Genomic DNA, 19148 nt, shown 5'->3' on the forward strand with positions numbered 1-19148 from the left:
TTACCTGTCCGGTACGAATTTAGCGGGCGGTCTTCGCGCCGTACGTGTGCTAACCATTGCCCTTTATACCAGATACATTGTCCATCATGCACTCATGCGAGTAGGCCACACAGCGCCATCTATTGATCTCACGTCGGCGTGAGACCTTTCTCACCGTAACACCAATGAGGCACCTCGGACATGCTTTGGTCACTGCTATTTTGCAGTAAAATGGGACTCATAAGTTCTTTCTGAATAAATCTGATAGAAACACTCTCAGCCAGGGCCGTAATTGCATTTTTGTGAAAAAAAATCCTTTTAGGGGTGTGGGGCTCGTATTTAGGGGGGGGACACTTTGCACCATGGACCCATAAATGACATTTTCACGCTTCTTTCTGAAGACAACACAAGCCAACGGATGGCAAAAGGCAGTGCAGCGCCAGATCACTCTCACGTGTCTCAACAGGTTAACAAGTGGTCTCAGTTTACCACTGCCAGGCCCAGCCGGCCCAATAATAACAATTTCAGACAGAGGGAAATAAACTCTCTGTTGTGGCGTCAGCAATACAGCTCCAGACACGCTGATGATCCCAAACAGTATCTCATCGGTCTAAATTCACTGGCCTCATTCGCTAGTACAATAGGAAGAGGGTATTTTCTTGCAAACACATGCTAACATATTGGACAGGGGATGTTTCAGGCTGGCTTCAGTGACAGCCTGGGTGATCCCAAGATTGAACCCCCCTCTAAAAGTAGCAGCACGAGGATTTAGAAGTCACGGGGCTCGGTTGGGTCACGTGCAGCATTTGGAAAAACAATCAGATCTCCTGATTTGTAACACGAGGCTGTCACGCCTTTCACACGTTTGAATCATCTGTGCAGCGGCCTGTCATTTTCCGTGACCATGATTCACACGACAGTGGTTCCCTTGTGGAAATTCAGGTCGTGAATACCTTGTAGACACCACAGACATTTGTCAGTCGGTCGAACCTAGTGTACATCGCGTTAAGCAGGTGGACGATCTGGATGGGCTGGCATTGACTGCACATATCAGTGAAATGTACGATGTCACTGAAGAGAATAGTTACTTGTGGGAACTCCCCTGTTTGAGGAATGAAATAGACAAAGAGAAATGTCCTGTTTAGATTCTGAAGGGGTTATCGTGATACTGGGGTCTGCAGCGATGTCACAAACCGGCTGCATAGCTATCTTATTTTCTTTAACAGGGAGATCCAAACTGTTGGTGAACATTTTAAGTCATAAGTTGTTCAACTTCACGATAAACTTCACTGTTCATCACTGCTGTAGTAATGTTTAGGAATGCTGATCAAAGCTGAATCAGAGTGGCCAAGGGATGGCAGATCCGTCTCTTAGTCACGAACAACGCTAACTTTCAACCTGCAGACCTACCTGCTGTGACATTCCGGCCCTCTCGTAGCTCGTCTGCTACCTCCTTGGGCAGCATGGAATACAGCAACGTGTCTGTCTTCTTCTTCTCTTCGGCCAGGTCTCTCATCAAGAGTCTCAGCTCCTCCTTCTTCTGCTCTAACTGCTTGGACAGCTCCACCTCAGCGATCCGCTGCTGGTTGAATAGGATGAGGTCCCGTGTGATGTCGTGGGGAGCTATGTCTGAGAAGTGAAGGCCCCGCTCTGTGAGATCCTCAAGTTTGGTGAGCCGTGGCGAACATAGGAACACCATCTTCTGCTCGGACTCCATCCATACCATCTGACCTGTAAAAATATTCTTGTAATCATACCGCATTGAAATCTCACTCCCTGGAGCCCTTTGAATATCGAGTTGGGTATAATATTCCCACTGTGATCAGTATTGCTGCCGGATTTCCGATAGCGCTTCTTTGGTATACCTGCTTTGCTGTTGGTATCTGCCTTGCTATTGGTGTCTGCCTTGCTGTTGGTGTATGCCTTGCTGTTGGAATATATCCGCTTTGTTGTTGGTATATTTGCTTTGTTGTTTGTATCTGCCCTGCTGTTGGTATGTGCCTTGCTGTTGGTATCTACCTTCTTATCCGTGTCTACCTTGCTGTTGGTACCTGCCTTGCCATTGGTGTCTGCCTTGCTGTTTGTATGTGCCTTGCTGTTGGTATGTGCTTTGCTATGGTATCTACCTTAGGCCAAATAAAAGACTCTGGTTTCTGGTCATGGGCTTGGTCAAAAAGTGGTGCGTTGACGCGTTTTTTTTCTCCTCTTTTTTTCGTAGAAGTTATCATCTGTTAATGCTTTTATTGTGAAAAACGAAAATGGAAGTCTTTTACGTACCTCTCAAGGAAATTGTGGGCTTGTCTTGCATGTCACTCCGCAGTTCCTCCTTCCTGAAGTCCACGATGAAAATTGACGTCCTGAAAGATCTGAGGCTCTTGATATTAAAAGCGATGTTGGGGTGCCTGATGCTAAGGAAGTCATCTAGTCGGGCGCCCTCTTCCGTCACCCGGGGGCAAAACTGTTGAACCTTGACCCCGCAGTGTTGGATGACGAGGTGTCGGTCGAACACGAAGTGATACGGGAAGGAGTGGCAGAAGGTCAATGGGTCGATCAAGATCTTGTCTGGTATCTTAGCCAAGAACTCCCCGTCCTGGTGGGTGTCCATAACGGTCAGAATGTCAGGGGTCTTGTCTTTTGTTGGTGAAGACCTGTCCTTGTTGTCCTTAGCCAGGATAGAGAGCCACTCCTGCAGGCAAAATGTAGTTTGGTAGACAAACACCACTTTGCAAGATCATTTATTTATCTGTATTTGTAAGTTTGCCGTATTCCTAAAAAAAATACCCTATACGTACCAAAGCTCAATTGTAAAGATTCCTGTGAAGAAGCACAATCCATGTAGGCATACTCTTGGTCTTTTGAATTATTATTCCAATCAAAGATTGTTCGCTAACAAGACTGGATTGGATATATCAACTACGAACTCATACTTGGCAATTACGTTGCAAAATTTAGATGTCCATGTCGATCAAGGATAACGTTGTGTTATGGCATCCCCTCTCACATATTGTCTGAATATTTGCAGTCGTTCTCATGTTATGACCGTAAACACAGAAAATTACAAGTGTATACGTCAGGTTATAAGAAAATAAAAAATGGCTTAACCTCCTGCTTGACCTTGCCATCCACGCCCATGGGTGGTAGGTTGAATTCTACAAAGCGCACGTGGAAGACCCAGTGATCTTTACGGACACCCTTGTGGAACTCCTCTTTATACTCAATCACGTCCATATCAATCCGCTCGCGAAAAATGATCCTAGAAACACCTTTGATGACACCTGTGGTTGAATGGAAATTCAAATTTGAACGTGAACATTCACCTGGGTCTGAATTATTGCAGTCCATCAAAGCAGATGACTGCGTCACACCAAAGGATGGTCTTTGAGATAAAAAAAGATATCACGGTGTGCAATGAAGGGGACTGACTGAAAGGAGCAGTTATAGCTTAAGACTTTACAGGTGAGACGAAAGCCCAGTTCTCGGTGAAACCCTGGCAATCATGTTGGGACTGAAAACCCAATGCACCTATGACCGAGCTAAGAAACGAACCAGTGGAGGTGAAAGACAAGGAAAGATAACCTGTGCCATTCTGACATCTGTTTTCATTTCAGCCATTGAAAAGGTCCTACTCCATTTGGCTGTTGCTGCTGTAGCTAGTGAAAAGCTGGGGTTCCTACTCATTGAAAATTATTACCCAGGTTATTTGGTCTCAGCCTATCTATCTTTACAGAGAATAATGATTTTTGCATTTTCCCTGTTTCTTGTCTGGTTCATATATGACTGCATCATATTAGGCGTACTGTATACAAAAATGTTGACCAATGCCCCAACCAACGCTACCCTTGCTCCGCCCCACAAGTACAGAGTGGGCGTGTTTTAACTTGCGACTACGTCACACTCATTTGGTTGCCGCAGGCTGGGTCGAAAACGGGCAGTGAAAATCAGTTTATTAGCGTCTGACCTGATACCACGCCGTTCAGTCCTCGACGCACAGAGAAGTAGTGCAGAGTCAGGCTGCCGTCCTGCCGTGTCTCGGCTCGGAACGACGGCTCGTCCATCATCGGGTACATGGTCTTCATGTAGACGGTGTGCATGAAGTCCAAATTCCCGATGAACTCGGCCAGATTCTTACCCAGCGTGCGGATGAGCTTGTCATAGCCGATTCGCATGACCCAGGTCACCCAGAAGACCCCAAAAAGCTCGTAGACGCTGTCGGTGTCCACGCCTATGAAAACAAGATTGTGAAATGTCAGGGTGTCGTGGCTTATTCATGGCTGGCTCAAAGGAAATTAACCTTCAAGCGAAATGTATCCGTGTGCCATTCCCTTTGCGAAAGACTGTGGTTCTGTTTATAAAAGGCAGATTCCTATGTCAACAGTTTTCTTGTATTTGTACCAATGCTAACAAAATTCAAAATAAATTGCTCATACGTTATTCTGAACCATGCACTGAAAATGCATTTTGAAAGGAAGTAATCGTTATTTATATATTTCCATGTGATTTGTCAACGTTGAGCGCTTAGCGGTACCATGGAAAATGTTACCATGGAATATCATCCCAAGAGCACATTATAAAGTCGAACTTTGGCTAACATTAAATTTTAATGCACAAAGGTAAGCACGTTACATTATGACATGTCAGCGATTTAAGCAATTGGGTGGTTGTTTCATTTTTTTTCCTTGGGGGTTGTTCTACTTAGATTTTCACTGCTATTATTATATTATTTATAACTTGCTCCAAATCTCAAAATAGCCTAAAGATTGTTTCTACAAAAGGGTGACACTGGGTAGTAGGCTCAGCCCTGATTATTACGAACCCAACAAGTTAGCCGCAGCCTCGGCCAGGCGATAGGTAACGTCGTCACCATACTGTTGAAAGTTGACGAATTTGTCCTCAACCCCGGCGTTTTTACTGTGGGCAAAAAATACCCTCGATTATGGGAGGTGCATGACTAACGTCGTTCACTTCAACTTCTCCAGCTAGACCACATCAGTTGTGACGTCATAGCTCTCTGCTGCCACCAGGAACAACAGCCACTCACGCGCCTTTAACGTTTATCCATTTGCCAATGAAATACAGTTAACATTCTGACATTCATCCATGCCAGAATATGGTATATACAAGTATAGGCCGTGTCCGAAACGGTTTTCCAGAGCTACGGCTAGGTCTATTGTCTACGCATCTCCACGCATTTCCGATGGAGTGAAGACCTAGACCTAACTCTAGGCAACAGATTCGGATCCAGCCTAAGTCTCTTGCTACGTTTACACACATGATTTTCGTAGGCTAAGTTCAAATTTGCTTAGCAAAATAGCCATGAATGTAATTGTATTCATTTGATTATTGCGAAATCATAAAAAGCCCTTTCAGATATCATTCTGTTTGTACCAATTTAAATAAAGTTCCGAGCATTTCCTCAGAAGGTACGACTTAGTTGAACCATTCAAAAATGCACTTGCATGACAGGATGCAAAGAAACATTCTGCTATAAAGCCGTTCACTGACAAGTCTTTCGAAATGTTTGAAGACTAAATGCAGCCTTTCCTCTAACTTTGCAAGCACAATAAGCCAAGCTCTAAAGTCATGCCGTAATAAAAACACACATCATTCATCCTTCGAAGAACACATCGGCCCAGGAGCTCCACTATTATCCGTGATCGTCGTCGCTGAATCTACTCGATCCCTTATTGTGATAGGGAACGAGAGTCCAATCGCTCCCGTCGGGGCGTTGATTGCACTTGGCCTTGAACCCGGCGACAAGGACTTACCGTATAGTGTCCCACGTACTTTCGCCGAACCTCTCGAGAACCAAGTCCTTCAAGCAGATTTGTATGAGGCCGTACTGTCGTTAAAAAATAAACGGGGAAGAAGCGGATTATACTGTTGTTTGGACAATGCCCGAACAGGTATAAGTCTTCAGTGGCATTGCTGCTTGTTTCAATGTAAAATCAACAAAAACACATTATTCCACGGCAAATTTTAGAATCTAACATTTGACAATATTTAAAATAAATAAAACTTTCTCCTCGCTACGAGCACTCTACCGATTTATCGATGTTCTGCACGATTTGACTTCAGCCTTTCAGGTTCAGTAGAATATGCATTGAGCGTCCAAGGACAGGCAAGCTCAAATAAACAACTATCGACTGTTATCAGAAAAAGTCGCGGGACAATTTTCCATCTCAGGCAACAAACGAAGTGGACGTCCATCTGTTTTTGTTTTCGGTTTTTTATCACAGCTTAGATCCGCCCTTAAAAACAAGACCCACGGTTGATAGCTTCTGCAGAAATAATACCCGCTAGAGAGGGCTACCAGGAAATTGCGACCTTACAGAAGGCCAAGTGGATGGCGCGATTTTGTTACAGGACAGTTGAACTTATATAGGAGGAAGCCATTAATTTGCAAAGGTGTTCACCATAGATTTGCTTTGTTACCCTCTTTGCTACTGAGGTCTTTCCAACCGCACGACATCTTGGTCAGCTGTGATGTGTTCTTTCTCTTCACCAATGTCCTCAGCCACCACCATCGCTAAGGACTTGCGTCAACTCATCTAACCTCTGCTGTTCTACAAACAAACGTCTTGAACCCTCATGGTGGTATCTCTGGAGACCTCCCCCTCGAGACTCGATGGACACAAAGCCCATCGCAGGAAAGGAAACCTTGAAGAGACAAGTCATCTATCCCGAAGACCCACACCGAAGACATGCACTCAGATCAACTGGAGCCAAGAAGAACCTATCACCAGCATCGAACACTGGTGCCCATGGCGCATCGGGGAAGCCACCGAAATCCTTAAACACAATTGTAAGTTCCCCCAAGATATCGGTTTGAAAATCAGCAACATCAGGCGCCCCTTCCTCACATCCCATAATTATAATCACCTAAGAAGTCTATCACAAACCAATGTTAGTATTCAAAGGGTTACAGAAATAGAAAACAGTTAGATCGCGTGAAGTATTTCAAAATAACAATAAGTACGTAACCATTTCCAAAACATCACAAATTTAATGTTTACCCCATTAATTTTGACCGCAAATTGAATAAAAAGATCCTGCATTTCCCCGCCTACAAAAAATCCTCTTTGGGCCGTTCGCACTCCAAGGCTGATTCGATGACGTCATAGCCAGAACGATGCATTAACAGTGTACATGTACATAGCGCACAGTACATGCAGTATTGCACGCAGTAGACAACGTTGTGTTTGATGTAGCTTGGCCCACAGGCAAACACTGTTTTAGTTCAAGGTAGAAATTAAAAGACGCAGTCCTACCGTGTATTAACGGAATTTTTATCTTATTGCTTTCCTTGCTACATTTAGATTCATAAATAGGAGAGTTCACCTAATTTTCTGTTGAAGCTAACTTCTGAGTGAAGTCATTTATTAAGTTTAAAGATATCCTGTTTCCCACTCTCGTGTGCTTATAGATCCTGAATGTTAAAGGTCACATAGCGAGCTTCCAGAACCCTCGCGCAGTCCGCCTATGGGGATTTTACATTGGAGCTGTTTAAAGATTTTTTCCATATAAATTGTAAAATGCATAAAATATTTTACTCTGTTTTATGTCAATCTTTACTGAACGACTACCATATAGTTACTGAACGACTACCATTTAGTTACTGAACGACTACCATATAGTTACTGAACGACTACCATATAGTTTTTTACCTGTTTATCTGCGTATGAGACCAACGAAGTGGTCGTCATGTATTTTTTATTTCTGAAAGCGAGAGGTCAATTTTTTTGCAAAATATTTCTCTTTCAGGTGTAATAACATTTTAGTTTCTGTAAACAAATATACCAGCAAATATTTCACGAAGGCCTTTTTCCGAGGTTATTTATTTAAGAAGTGAACAAACGGAAAAATTAGTAATTCTAACATTGTTGCACGTTATTTTTCCTACCCAAGAGTTCTGGAAACACACAACGAGGGGGCAACGTTTAGTCTTCATAGATCCATTCCTACTTTGGAAATGTGAGCCTTGGACATGGAAATGAAAGTCCCCGATCTAAGCATTGGATCAAGTGGGATTATACTCTTTGCATATACGTGTATTCGCTGAAGTTGAATTCGAAAAAAAAATCAAAAAAAGAAGAAAAACACTGATTTAATAAGGTGGCCTTCAAAACAGCATGTCACTGCTTTTGTAGGTTCTCTAGCAGAATGACATTGTCATTGTAGAGTGATGATGTGATTGAATGGACTTGCATAGACGACTGATCAGTAAACTCTAATTCAACAAGCAATATATTAAATAAAAATTTCAAGGTCTTGTATAACAAGAAATAAATTTTCTGCCGTAGGCACGTAGGCAGAAACTTGTACTGGAACTCGTACTGGAAAAATGTCGATTAGTGTTTTCTCTAGATTGAGCTCGTCGACCGGTTTGGCACTAACCCTTTCATCGGTATGGAAATGTTTTCTCTTTTGTTCATATAGACAGGTCAAGAGATGACACCTATTCTTTCTTTTTTTAAAGTTGGGCCCTTAAACCGCTACACAGCGATGTGGATGACTTGGAATGACTCTGAAGTATAACTTTAGCGATGCATATGCGCATTCGACAATTTTTTACCATCTGCATCACACGGACGCATTCAAAGATCATTTCACTCAAACAAATTCTTGTTACACCTCGGAAATCGATCTGGGGAGTGTAACCACATTTATTATGTGAACAAATATGTGATTGGTCTGAAGTAGTTGCGTGATGCGTTTAAGACCGGCTCAGGAGAATGGACGCAACTAATTCAGACCAAGTACACGTTTATTTGCATTCATAAACACCTTTATAGGGTCAAAGGAAACCAATGGATGATAAATTTCCAAGGATTTTGCTCAAGAATTTTACTTTCAATTCCCCAACTACCCCAAGTCCATTAAATGGTATACTTGTTGTGTAAGCAGCCCGAAGAATCTCCTTATGTGGACTTGCCCCCGCGTGGCGTGGCACGTGCCTACACACTCTTGACCAATTGGAATCAATTAAACTGTCTTGTATAGATGTGCCAGCGCATGATTCACGTTGTGGGCATTGTTACATCGCAGCAGGCATCATTCAAAGCCAAATTCAACTGACTCTTCAAACAGAGCGAATTGCTTCAAACTCGGATAATGAGTAGAAGAAATTACGAGTTTAGGGTCATTATGACTGCACTCCCGGTGTATATGAGTATATGAAGACTCTTTGTCGGGTTAACTTGACTCTTAAAACGGAGTGATTTTAGTTGCTGGACTGCATTTTAAGATTGAGCCTGAATCACTTGGCTAGTGATTATCAGTTGTTAATATACGGTTACATGACGCGTTGTTGAATACGGAAACTGTCTGAAGAATTTTGAATTATTTTTAACAATTGATAATAAATATAGGGTTCAGTGCCATCTGAAGCTTTTGTCATGCTATTTTCACCTCACTGATGAAAGCAAGCAATATCCTTCACATCTCTAGCTCTTTGATGCATTTGGCTTGATTGAGAGCATAATACCATCTGAAGTCCAAAGAGGACATCCTGCTTAAGACGTGTCTTCTGATGAAGACAATCGTCGCTGACGCATTCAAAGGGCATTAGCCATCAATAAAAAGAGTATGACATTCCCTCAAGATGTTTTGGTCAATTGAATAGGATGTAGGCCTCCAGTCTGCTGTAAAGCCTTAATTGGAAAATTGTATTCATCTCACTCTAGACATGATAACACAGGGGTTTCGTCTGGTTTGCGTCTTTTCACAAAACTAAGGTAAACGAACTGTAATCTGCTATTGTGTGCTAATAATTGGCTTAATTAATCAGAATACCTATACAGTGTGTTAAAAAAAGGAAACCGAGATTATTTTTTTTAATATCTTGGACATGGTCAAATATTTTTGGAAATTGGTAACGACCTTTTATTTCCAATTTACTGTCACAGATGACTGAGCACGAAGCAGTCAATGAACCATGTCCGAACTGGTTTTGCACCGGATAAATGTTTTGGTAAAGAACCTTGTCAGTCCAGCGCAGACCTTTTGATTGGGCCTCTAAATTATACCACCCAACTTCACTTTTGATGTGAAAATGAACCGAGAGAAGATTTCCCTTTGGATAGGTCTGTGTGGAGATGGCACCATCATTGGACCCTGTCCCTTTTGATGGCAATCTCAATGGTTAACGTTACCTTGAGATTATCAACGACCAAATAGTAAAGCAGTTACAGCAACACTTTGAACACCACTGTGGAATGTTTCGCCGCTTATGGTGGGCCCAGGATAGAGCCCCAGCTCATCGTCGGTTCATCGTGAGGGAAAGGCTACGAGAGCTGTTCAACATGAGAGAAATTGGGAGCAACCCTGAGATTGAGCGGCCACCAAGGTCCCCTGACCTCACCCCCTGTGATTTCTTATTGTGGGGACATCTTAAGAATCAAGTTTACTAGTCCCCACCCTAGGATATCAATGACCTACGTGTCAGGATCGTCGCTGCTGTTGAGACCTTAAGATGACAGAGAGACGTAATCAGGAATGCATTCAGAGCGATGAGAACAGAGCTGAATCTTGTGTTGAAAGGAACGGGGGGGGCAGACCAAAGGACAATGGGGTTAGGTCGAGGCAGGTAAATCACTGAATAGAAATTTTGTTCAAGGACACACTGGTCTTTCTTCCTTTTCGAGGTAATGAAAATTGTCGGAGCTAGGCTGCAGTGAATCTGGTGCAAGACCAGTTGACATGATTGAACTGCTTCATGCTCAGTCATCTCTGACTGTAAATTGGATTTCTGAGAAAGAGGACATCATTAGTTAATAAATTGTGGTTTCCTTTTTTTAAAACACAACTATAATACACCGATCCACCATGCAAGTCTGCCTGCCTGTCTGTGTTCTGCAAAAACCCTTCATGTCTTCACACTGAATGCGCGCATATCCAACTAACATCAAACATGAAATAGCTATGTGAATTCTCAAAATAAATTTAGAATTATATAATATTAATAATAATAAGAAGAAGAATATAAATGGTTATATCTTGGTATAGCGTCTTACATTAAACTCTCAAAACGCTTTACAAGAAAATCAAAAATATTATAAATAACATCCAAATGACAATTAATATAAATATCAAGCATTAAGAAAAATACCTCGGAAAAATATGCAAGAAAGTCTTTCCATTTAACATTACTGAACTGAGGAGTCGTAGCTGAGGCATGATTTTTGTGAGTTTCTTACACTACGCATTCTTATATGTCAAGGGTAAGACTAACATTTTATATGCATTAAAGGTTAGAAACGGAACGGAAATCATAATTTTCGACCTCCATCGTGGCCTCGCACCCAAAATGTCAAGGTCTTTAATATCGCCACAAGGGTAACGTATGGATCTGTTGCAACAAAGCTGTTGACAGAGTGAAACGTTTGCATCTATGGAAACATTTCTTATACGCAGGGAGGCAGGCATATTTCAAATTAACGCTGACAGCTTGCAGTCGCTGGGGTGGAAGCTTCTGACATGATGATCATGATTTGAACAGTGAGTTTATGGTTTTGGTTGTGCATTAGTGTGCGGGATTTTCGTGTTTTCAGATTTGTTACACGGTTCACACGGGATGGCGTTTTGGCCGATTTGCGTGGATGATGCCCAGCTTGAGACCGATGTTTTGATGGCGGTCTGTTGATCATTTTTTGAAGCAAATCAATCGACATTGATGACTACAAATGAAATGGCGAGCTGTTGTTTCTTATTGCCCCCTTTTTTGGAAGGGGTGCTGCTCTTGGTTTGGTTTGGGTTTCGGTTTCTGTGAAAGTCATCGCCTTTAAGGTCAATCTGAACAGAACGGTTCACACAAAATACACAATCTGTTTAATGGTAGCTTCCTCCTTCATTCTTCAGACGGTGGAGTCATTAGGGCTGATCGATCTGATTGAATCTGTTACTCGGGAAAGCAAATTTTTTTACCAAATGAATATAATTGAGACGATGGAGTGCATCCCGTGCAAGGGGATAGCACACGTAACCTACACTGGGAAATCAATACGGCATACCATCATGGGGGAATATTGGATTTTCGCCCCAAGACGAAGCTGAGGGCGCTATGCGTGCCTGAGGGTGTTCAAACGTCATATCCCACACCACAGTGATCATCAATTGTTTTGTTATACCTCCGTCTTGAGGAATTCATCCAAAGAAACAAATTCTGAATTTCAGAAGAGGATCATGGGCATACTGTAAAACTGTACAATTAATGTACGTAAACGACATCGTTCGTAAATGCACTGTCCCCTCCCTTTCGTTAAATGCAAAAACGCTAATGTGAAACTATTGCGGGTACCGGTGAGTACATTTATATAGTCTGGTTAGCGGCCCCCACATTACCTTATACACTGCAGGGACGGGTACAAGTCTGTTATAAGACCGCAATCATTGATCGAATTCCGGTAGCTTATGCACAAAACGACTAAAGGACGGCAAATCAATGTTCTCCAACTTCCTGAATTTCTTTTGTTTTGCGCGCGTACGCGTGTGTGATAGGCGGATATGTCGCCCTGTCATGTGATCGTTCTGGGCCAATAAACGGACAGTATCCAAGACAGAGGTGTGACAATTAACCTTGTCGCGAATACCATGACGGAAATGCCTTTGCGGGACTCGGAAGGGGAATGAAGGCGTGGTCCCGGAAATGGAGGGGGTTTAATTCAGCGAAACCAGGTGGTTCCTGAAATTGTCCAGACCAAAAATGTCTCAAAGTGGATTAGTATGAGACAGGTGCGTTGAGATCAATACTATTATGTTCTCACCTGAGCCTCATAGTTCGTTTATGGCAGTTTGTCTGTCTTTTGGTAAATCTTTATTTTGGTACTAACTTGGATCACATGGTTTCATTCCAGTTATCCTCCCTCAGCCTTCGATTAAAAGTGGTGAACTTGCCATGAGCTGATTTCTCGGAAAAACTTTCATTACAAATCAATTCAAATGCTTAGTATAACCATCTCCTTAATTTGTCTGCCAATTCTGATTCTTTTTTCAGAGTCAACTAACATGTTCAATCGTGTGATGACAAGTAGGTTTTTTATAACTAGTTCAACCAGTTTTTCTTTTGCCTTGGATTCCACTGTGATGACCACAAAGTGGCCAATTAGCTTCATGGACAACAGCCCGAATGGTCGCACTGCTGCATTCTAAAACGATTACTAAAGTGGACACCTGGGTGGCTGTTGCGAACCCAACGGCGAATTCTCGACAGGGGTTGAGGAACTCATTCAGTGGTCACTTCCCTTCACAGAAGCACAATTACATTATTTCAAATGCAATAATGTTCCCTGTGTTTGATCAATTTCACGGGAAAATCCCATGCAAATTAAATGATGAAACACGCAATATTGTTGTCTTCATTTGATAATTTCAATGGCAAATGAAAAAGAAAAAACAAGACCTTTGTCATGTCACGGGGAGCTGTGCTTGCATGGTGCACGGCCTCTAAAAAAAAAAGACAACAAACCCTTGAAACGAAAATGATGTGTCATAAAATCTTACATCCAACAATGACGGTACAGGCAGGATTTATAGTGGTACAGTATTACCGCTGCACGCCAACAGGACATTATCTGCATGAAATTGGTTTTTGATAGCGCGTCTGTGTAGGTTGACCTTCGTTTTAAGAGTGGCAAGATGAAGAATTTGACGTCCAGGCGTTAGGTTTTTTATTTTGTTTTGTTTTGCTTTGTTTTGTATGGTTGCCTTTAGTCTAATCTGGTTGAGAAACAAACCGCACAGTTTTCACACTTTTTCTGTATCATTGCATCGAACCAGTCAATACTTCCCTTATTTATGGTTGACGCATTACCTTTGCAAACAATGATGGGTCCTATTAGAAAAATGGCATTTTTTTTCTTTTTCTTTTTTTTTTACATGATGAACTTCTGGTATCAGAGAAGTGCGTAAAAAAGGCACAATAGATCGTCCTGATTTCCAGAAGGGTGACTGTTACTCGTGAAGGTAATTTTCCATAACATTTCTTGACTTTTGTAAGCTTTAAAAATTGTCATCGTTTTTCCTAAAATTCTTGTTTTAATTTGCTGTAGTTTTCAATTTCCGACTAATTTAAACGGATTCCATCGAAGTTGAACAATTTCGGGTTTTATTGTTCTTTTTGCAAAGACCTTCTTTCTAATTCTTCGAGGGTTTGTTATTTCTTCTTTGTTTTCAGTCCCCCCCCACCCACCCTTTGGAATTCTTCTCTTTATGTGAATGTGGCTGAAAATTGATCCCAGTAAGGTCACTACCGGGCATCCCCCGGCAGAATTCCCCGGTGTCCCCACGTGCCCCCCATCTGAAGTTGTGAAATGTACACGGCGCATATACAGGGGGTAGTTAAATTTCCTTCCAGGCCCTCTGGGGTGCCCCAGCTTTTATTAAAATATGAGCGAAACATTATCTGAGCACAACAGAAATAATGGAATATTCAATAATCTAATGCCATTACGTATACTCAGTCTATTTGCTAAATCTCTGAAAATAATGCTTCACCGAGATTTGTATTGGGATCAAATTTAATTTTGAAAAATAAGGCAAACTTCAAACAGAGTTAGGCCATTGTTATTCGTACCTTTTGTCGTATTCTGAATTGTAATGAAGTAATTCATGCAACAGATTGTTTTCATGTTCACACATCTAAAATTCCCAAGTGAAATATTTCCTTGCCATTTCATTGAACTCCAAATTTGAAATTGTGCGTCGCATTTAAGTGATACCTTGCGTTTGTTCAGTCTATTTCAAGTGTTTACGCTAAAGCATGTCTTGTGTTGTCGTGCACCGAGCAATTTATCATGCAGTTCGTCAAAACGCAGACACATAGTTAAAACGTCTGTATCGGTATATGCTAAACATGGACCATCACTTATACGGCCATGCTGAGATTTATTATTCAACGGTTGCAACATGTGACAGGCAGTATTTTTTGCCTGACAGTTATTCCCCGACACAATCGGTGTCGTGCAAAACAACCGACTCGGATCCATCCCAGCCTGACGTCGAATGCAACTTGTAAAGGTCCTCATATGTCAATCCATTTCCTTTTACCACAGAGACAACCTGTGTTTTTCACCCTGGATGTTTTTCGGTCGATTAGTAAACTTTCCAGAGATCTAATGAAAGACTTGCACAGTACACAGTCCAGTGAATTCGTGCGAGTGGCCCAGGCAAGCCAATTGGCTACGGGGTTAATTTACCAGGAGTGACAGGTATGGCAGTGACAAGAAGGGCAGGAACGCATGCGCCTGAACGAAAAATAACCTGACTGTGACACCCCCCCTCCCCGTGTTTGTAACATGTGTCGACGATTGCCCTTCAACCATCGGTACAGAAATGCAATTTCCCCTTTCTTTGCTTCAAAACCTGAAAAGGTTTCTAATCGTAAATAATGATGCGTGTGTGTTCAAGCAAATGAAATATACAGAAAGGGATTAAAATGCTCGAGTTTGCAATTACCAAATGTTGCTGGCTGTTTTTGCATTATACTGAGAGCTTAAGGCCTAAATTGCGTTTGGTACGTATTACTACGTCCAATCAACTGACCGTGCTACGGTAATTACTTTTGTGCATTACGGTTCGTCCGCCAGGTCACGGTCAAAGCTTGTTGCTGAGAGAAAGCTGAGGGTCAGACAGCAAACTATCGCTTCTAGGCTACTCGATCTGAGGGTTTGTTGTCATTTTTTATAGGGAAATTCAGCACATCGTTATGACAATATACTTGCATTTTAATATTCTAGTGCACATTACACTTGTGCACTAGCTCTCTTTGAATTTTTAATGAATTCTTGGCATAATGTTTTGTATAGATGATTTTATTTGATCGTATAGATGTGGTATTGTCCTGTCTTAAAGTGAGATTCGTAATTTTCGTATATTTCATATCTTGCAGTGCTTGGTTTTCAAATAGGTTTGTGGTCTGCGCTACGTTCAGACTGCAAATTTTGATTTTAATTTGGTGATAAATTTTCGTATGGTAAAATTTTGTTTCTTGTAAACTGCTGGGCATCTGTGGAAAACAGCTTATGCTTAGCTGATTTAGCCCCAGAGGAACAAGAATAAATACATATATAACTAAAATAAATCCGATCACGATTTGTATAAGGTCATATTTAAGAGTTACCGAGCTATGGCTACGCTGAAATTCTGGGTTAGTGTGATCAATTAATGTAATTATGGATGTGATTGTAAAGAGAAAGGGCAAAGGGATATGAGTACGAAGGAGAGGGATCAATAAAGTGCAATACTCCGGTCAAAGGTCCTTTTTCTCAAACTGATAGAAACTGTCTACAGAGGGAATGAATACCCTCAAAGAGTGACGAGTCTGGATATTTGTGGCTTTTAAAAACGCATATCAAAACCAAAATGGAAGAGAATGCCTACTTTAAAGAAACTGGTTTCGGATGATTGGTTGACTACAAGGTCAAGAGCATCAGATTTGCATATAATTTCTCACTATTTCTCCCCATGTAAAACTGACGGCATTGCATGTCATAATCTTGATCTTCAACTACGGCTAATGGAACAGACATTTAATACCCTTATCAGGCTAAAGATTACTGTAGGCGTCCTTGATATATATTTCCTTTTGGCAGTAGCCACAATTAGGTTTTATTCGAGGCCGTGGAGAATAATTCTACTAAGTGAATGACTGGTGATTAGAAGCTTATTTTTTGCTCTGTACTTTGTGAGATAAAAATTGGATATGTCCGATTTGTAGTTGGGCTGAACGGTAAAACAGTGTACCTACTGTTGCTGATAATCTATCCGGTGCTTGTTAAGAACTATACCTTATTCAAAGAAAGAGAGTCCACGAGAAAATGAACAGCGGGGCCCACAGTTAGGAAAGAGGGTTGGGGACTGGGCTGTGTTCGACATTTTGCCTTTGGTATACCAAGTAGAGAAAAAAAGATGATAAATCTGGGCGTTTTATATCCCTGCTGTGCACGAGAAATTCGTAGATAAAATGACAATTATCGATCTGTGGATAAAATTCAAGCCTGCTCGGCCCGTTTGGTTGCAGGGACGTGTAGATATAACAGTCAGTGCTAACCCTCTGCATTTATCTCTTATTGTACAGCGTCCGGATTTATAAAACTTCATCTATTTCTTTTCTTACCCCTGAGATTCCTTGTATAATTGGACTAAAACGTAAATGTTGAAATCGTATCAGAAATCTTACGTCAAATCTAAAGAAGGAAATCAAGAACTATATTCTAAACCTCATTCGTCTTCTTGCCCGAAATATTGGTTGGTTGTTGATCGCACGTTTCTTCCTTCGGAATAGTTTTTCTGTCATTTCTTTCACACCATATGGGCATGCATCTCTTTTATCCGCCTCAAAAAGCCCTCCTCGAAAAAATTCTTGTAAGTTTATATCAGTGGCCCTTTCATTCGTGCACCATCCTTTTCGCGTGATATATTTTAGGGACTTACCATAGTGGAGAGGTGTCCAGGAGAGTTACGGGTCTGCGTCCCCAGCAGTCACAGAGAACTCCACGCGCCGTCAGAGTGGTTCGCTCTCCACTCAGAGATTTACAGGAGTCCCACCTGTGACTCCTGTCGCTGCTCGTCTTCTGGTGCTTTCCAGCCAATGTCCACTCTGCGCGAACACGTCCTTACCGGCTCTATTTTGATTGGTCACTGTCATCTCTGTCAGGTGACTGACAGGTGATGGAAAACCCAGCGCGTAATCAGATCATTTCGTTCGTGTGGGCCGCAGATGGGATTGCTCTTCTACGGCTTGGTGCAATAAATTGATTTAATTTTTCGATTTTATTTCCGGAATAATGCCAAGATTCACCACACCTGTACATTAATTGGCGTTCTCAACAACAAAAAATCACTCTTGAATCTTAACATTCTGTGCTTTCCCCCTTCAGACAAGACGCTTGGACTGTGTTATATCTGTTCACAGGGGTTAAGTCCGTGTACAAGAAAAGCAAACAGGAGTGCAGAATTCGTTCCTACAGGGATCATGGCAAACAGTCCGCTGGAACTATGTAATATCAAGGAGGTGAATAATGGGGCATTGAGTTTATCGTCGGTAGACATCGACGTAATTTAATCGAGCAATTTACATTCAGTACGCTTCAAGAGTACTGGAACGGAGGGCCGGTTTGTTTCATACAGATCTTTATCTCGATCTGGGATCCTAACGCTTGTTCGCTCCATCCATTAGGCGGGTTCTGGTATTAGTGAACCAACGTCAGATCCCTATCGCAATCCCGATCTACACGAAACGAACAGGCCCTATACTACTGCAACCAATCACGACCCACTGTTCAGTCTGTGTATGCCACTACACGTTGCAAAAAATAAACATTTTTGTGAAGCAGCTGGTTCAATCTTCAGTGCCGACAAAGATTCAAGTACAAGAGTTTTTAAAGGGTTTTGAAGCGAACTGAAATACACCACCAAATACTGACGAGGTCTCCGTTCAAAAAAGCCAGCAAAGGAAACAGCCAACATGAGCCTCTGACAACAAGACTTAAACCACTTAATGGACACCACAGATGACGGAATATCCAGCTGATTTGACTCTTTTAGATTACAAAACATTGACATAAAATTCCAATCGGCAAATAATTATCCCGAATTTTCTTCTTGCATTGCCAATACGCCGTGACTTCGAATGAACATTGAAGTGTATTTCCCGTGGGATTTACTGTAATAACTCACACATGTGCACGGGAGCTACCAAACTGAGAAAACGTTCTATTCACGTACACCAGGAATAAGGTCATGCAGTGACCCTTGACATATACAGACTGTATGCAAATCTCTCAATACTAAATTATTCATGAGCAGTGTACATGTATTAAAGCCAGTGCGGTTCCACATTACAAATATATCACAAATATCAACTGCATAATTATATCAATATAAGCATCCATAGTCGTCGACTATAGACTAATCCGATTAGACACCTTAACTGCAGTGGTACCGAACTCATACACACTCTTCAGCGTGACGCGCGCGTACATTTGGTAAATCACGGCACCCCTTTGGTTGAAGCGGCATTTAACGCGCGCGTACCGGTATACCATCTACCCATGAGCACTGTGCCAATATAATCTGGTTGTCGATTTTCACTGAAAACAAGTTGTGCACGGTTTCAAGAATGAGAAGATTCAATTAAATTAATTGGAATTGCCAAATCGTGCAAGGAAAATGAG

General features: G+C 41.8%; 1 protein-coding gene across 1 annotated transcript; it reads right to left on the bottom strand.

Annotated features, from left to right (window-relative positions):
- Nucleotides 1-917: 917 nt before the first annotated feature.
- On the bottom strand, nt 918-17542 carry LOC147797660 (guanylate cyclase soluble subunit beta-2-like). Its single transcript, XM_087142462.1, has 8 exons — nt 17407-17542; nt 5745-5818; nt 4793-4887; nt 3938-4201; nt 3082-3254; nt 2257-2665; nt 1390-1710; nt 918-1081 (listed from the first exon to the last, which is right to left on the bottom strand). Exons 1-8 carry the CDS (start codon nt 17407-17409, stop codon nt 918-920), a joined length of 1503 nt encoding a protein of 500 aa, XP_086998588.1. The 5' UTR covers nt 17410-17542.
- Nucleotides 17543-19148: the final 1606 nt, after the last annotated feature.

This window comes from Acanthaster planci, linkage group LG10, assembly GCF_054643075.1.
Source record: "Acanthaster planci isolate LZ-2023a linkage group LG10, COTS_SCS, whole genome shotgun sequence".
NCBI classification, from domain to species: domain Eukaryota; kingdom Metazoa; phylum Echinodermata; class Asteroidea; order Valvatida; family Acanthasteridae; genus Acanthaster; species Acanthaster planci.

Bases quoted from the DNA above. Each gene is read 5' to 3' on its own strand.
- LOC147797660 (XM_087142462.1), bottom strand. The intron at 3,255-3,937 runs GTCAGACGCTAA...ATTCAACCACAG, and splicing joins ACTGAACGGCGTGGTATCAG to GTGTCATCAAAGGTGTTTCT. The intron at 2,666-3,081 runs GTTAAGCCATTT...TTTTGCCTGCAG, and splicing joins ATGGCAAGGTCAAGCAGGAG to GAGTGGCTCTCTATCCTGGC.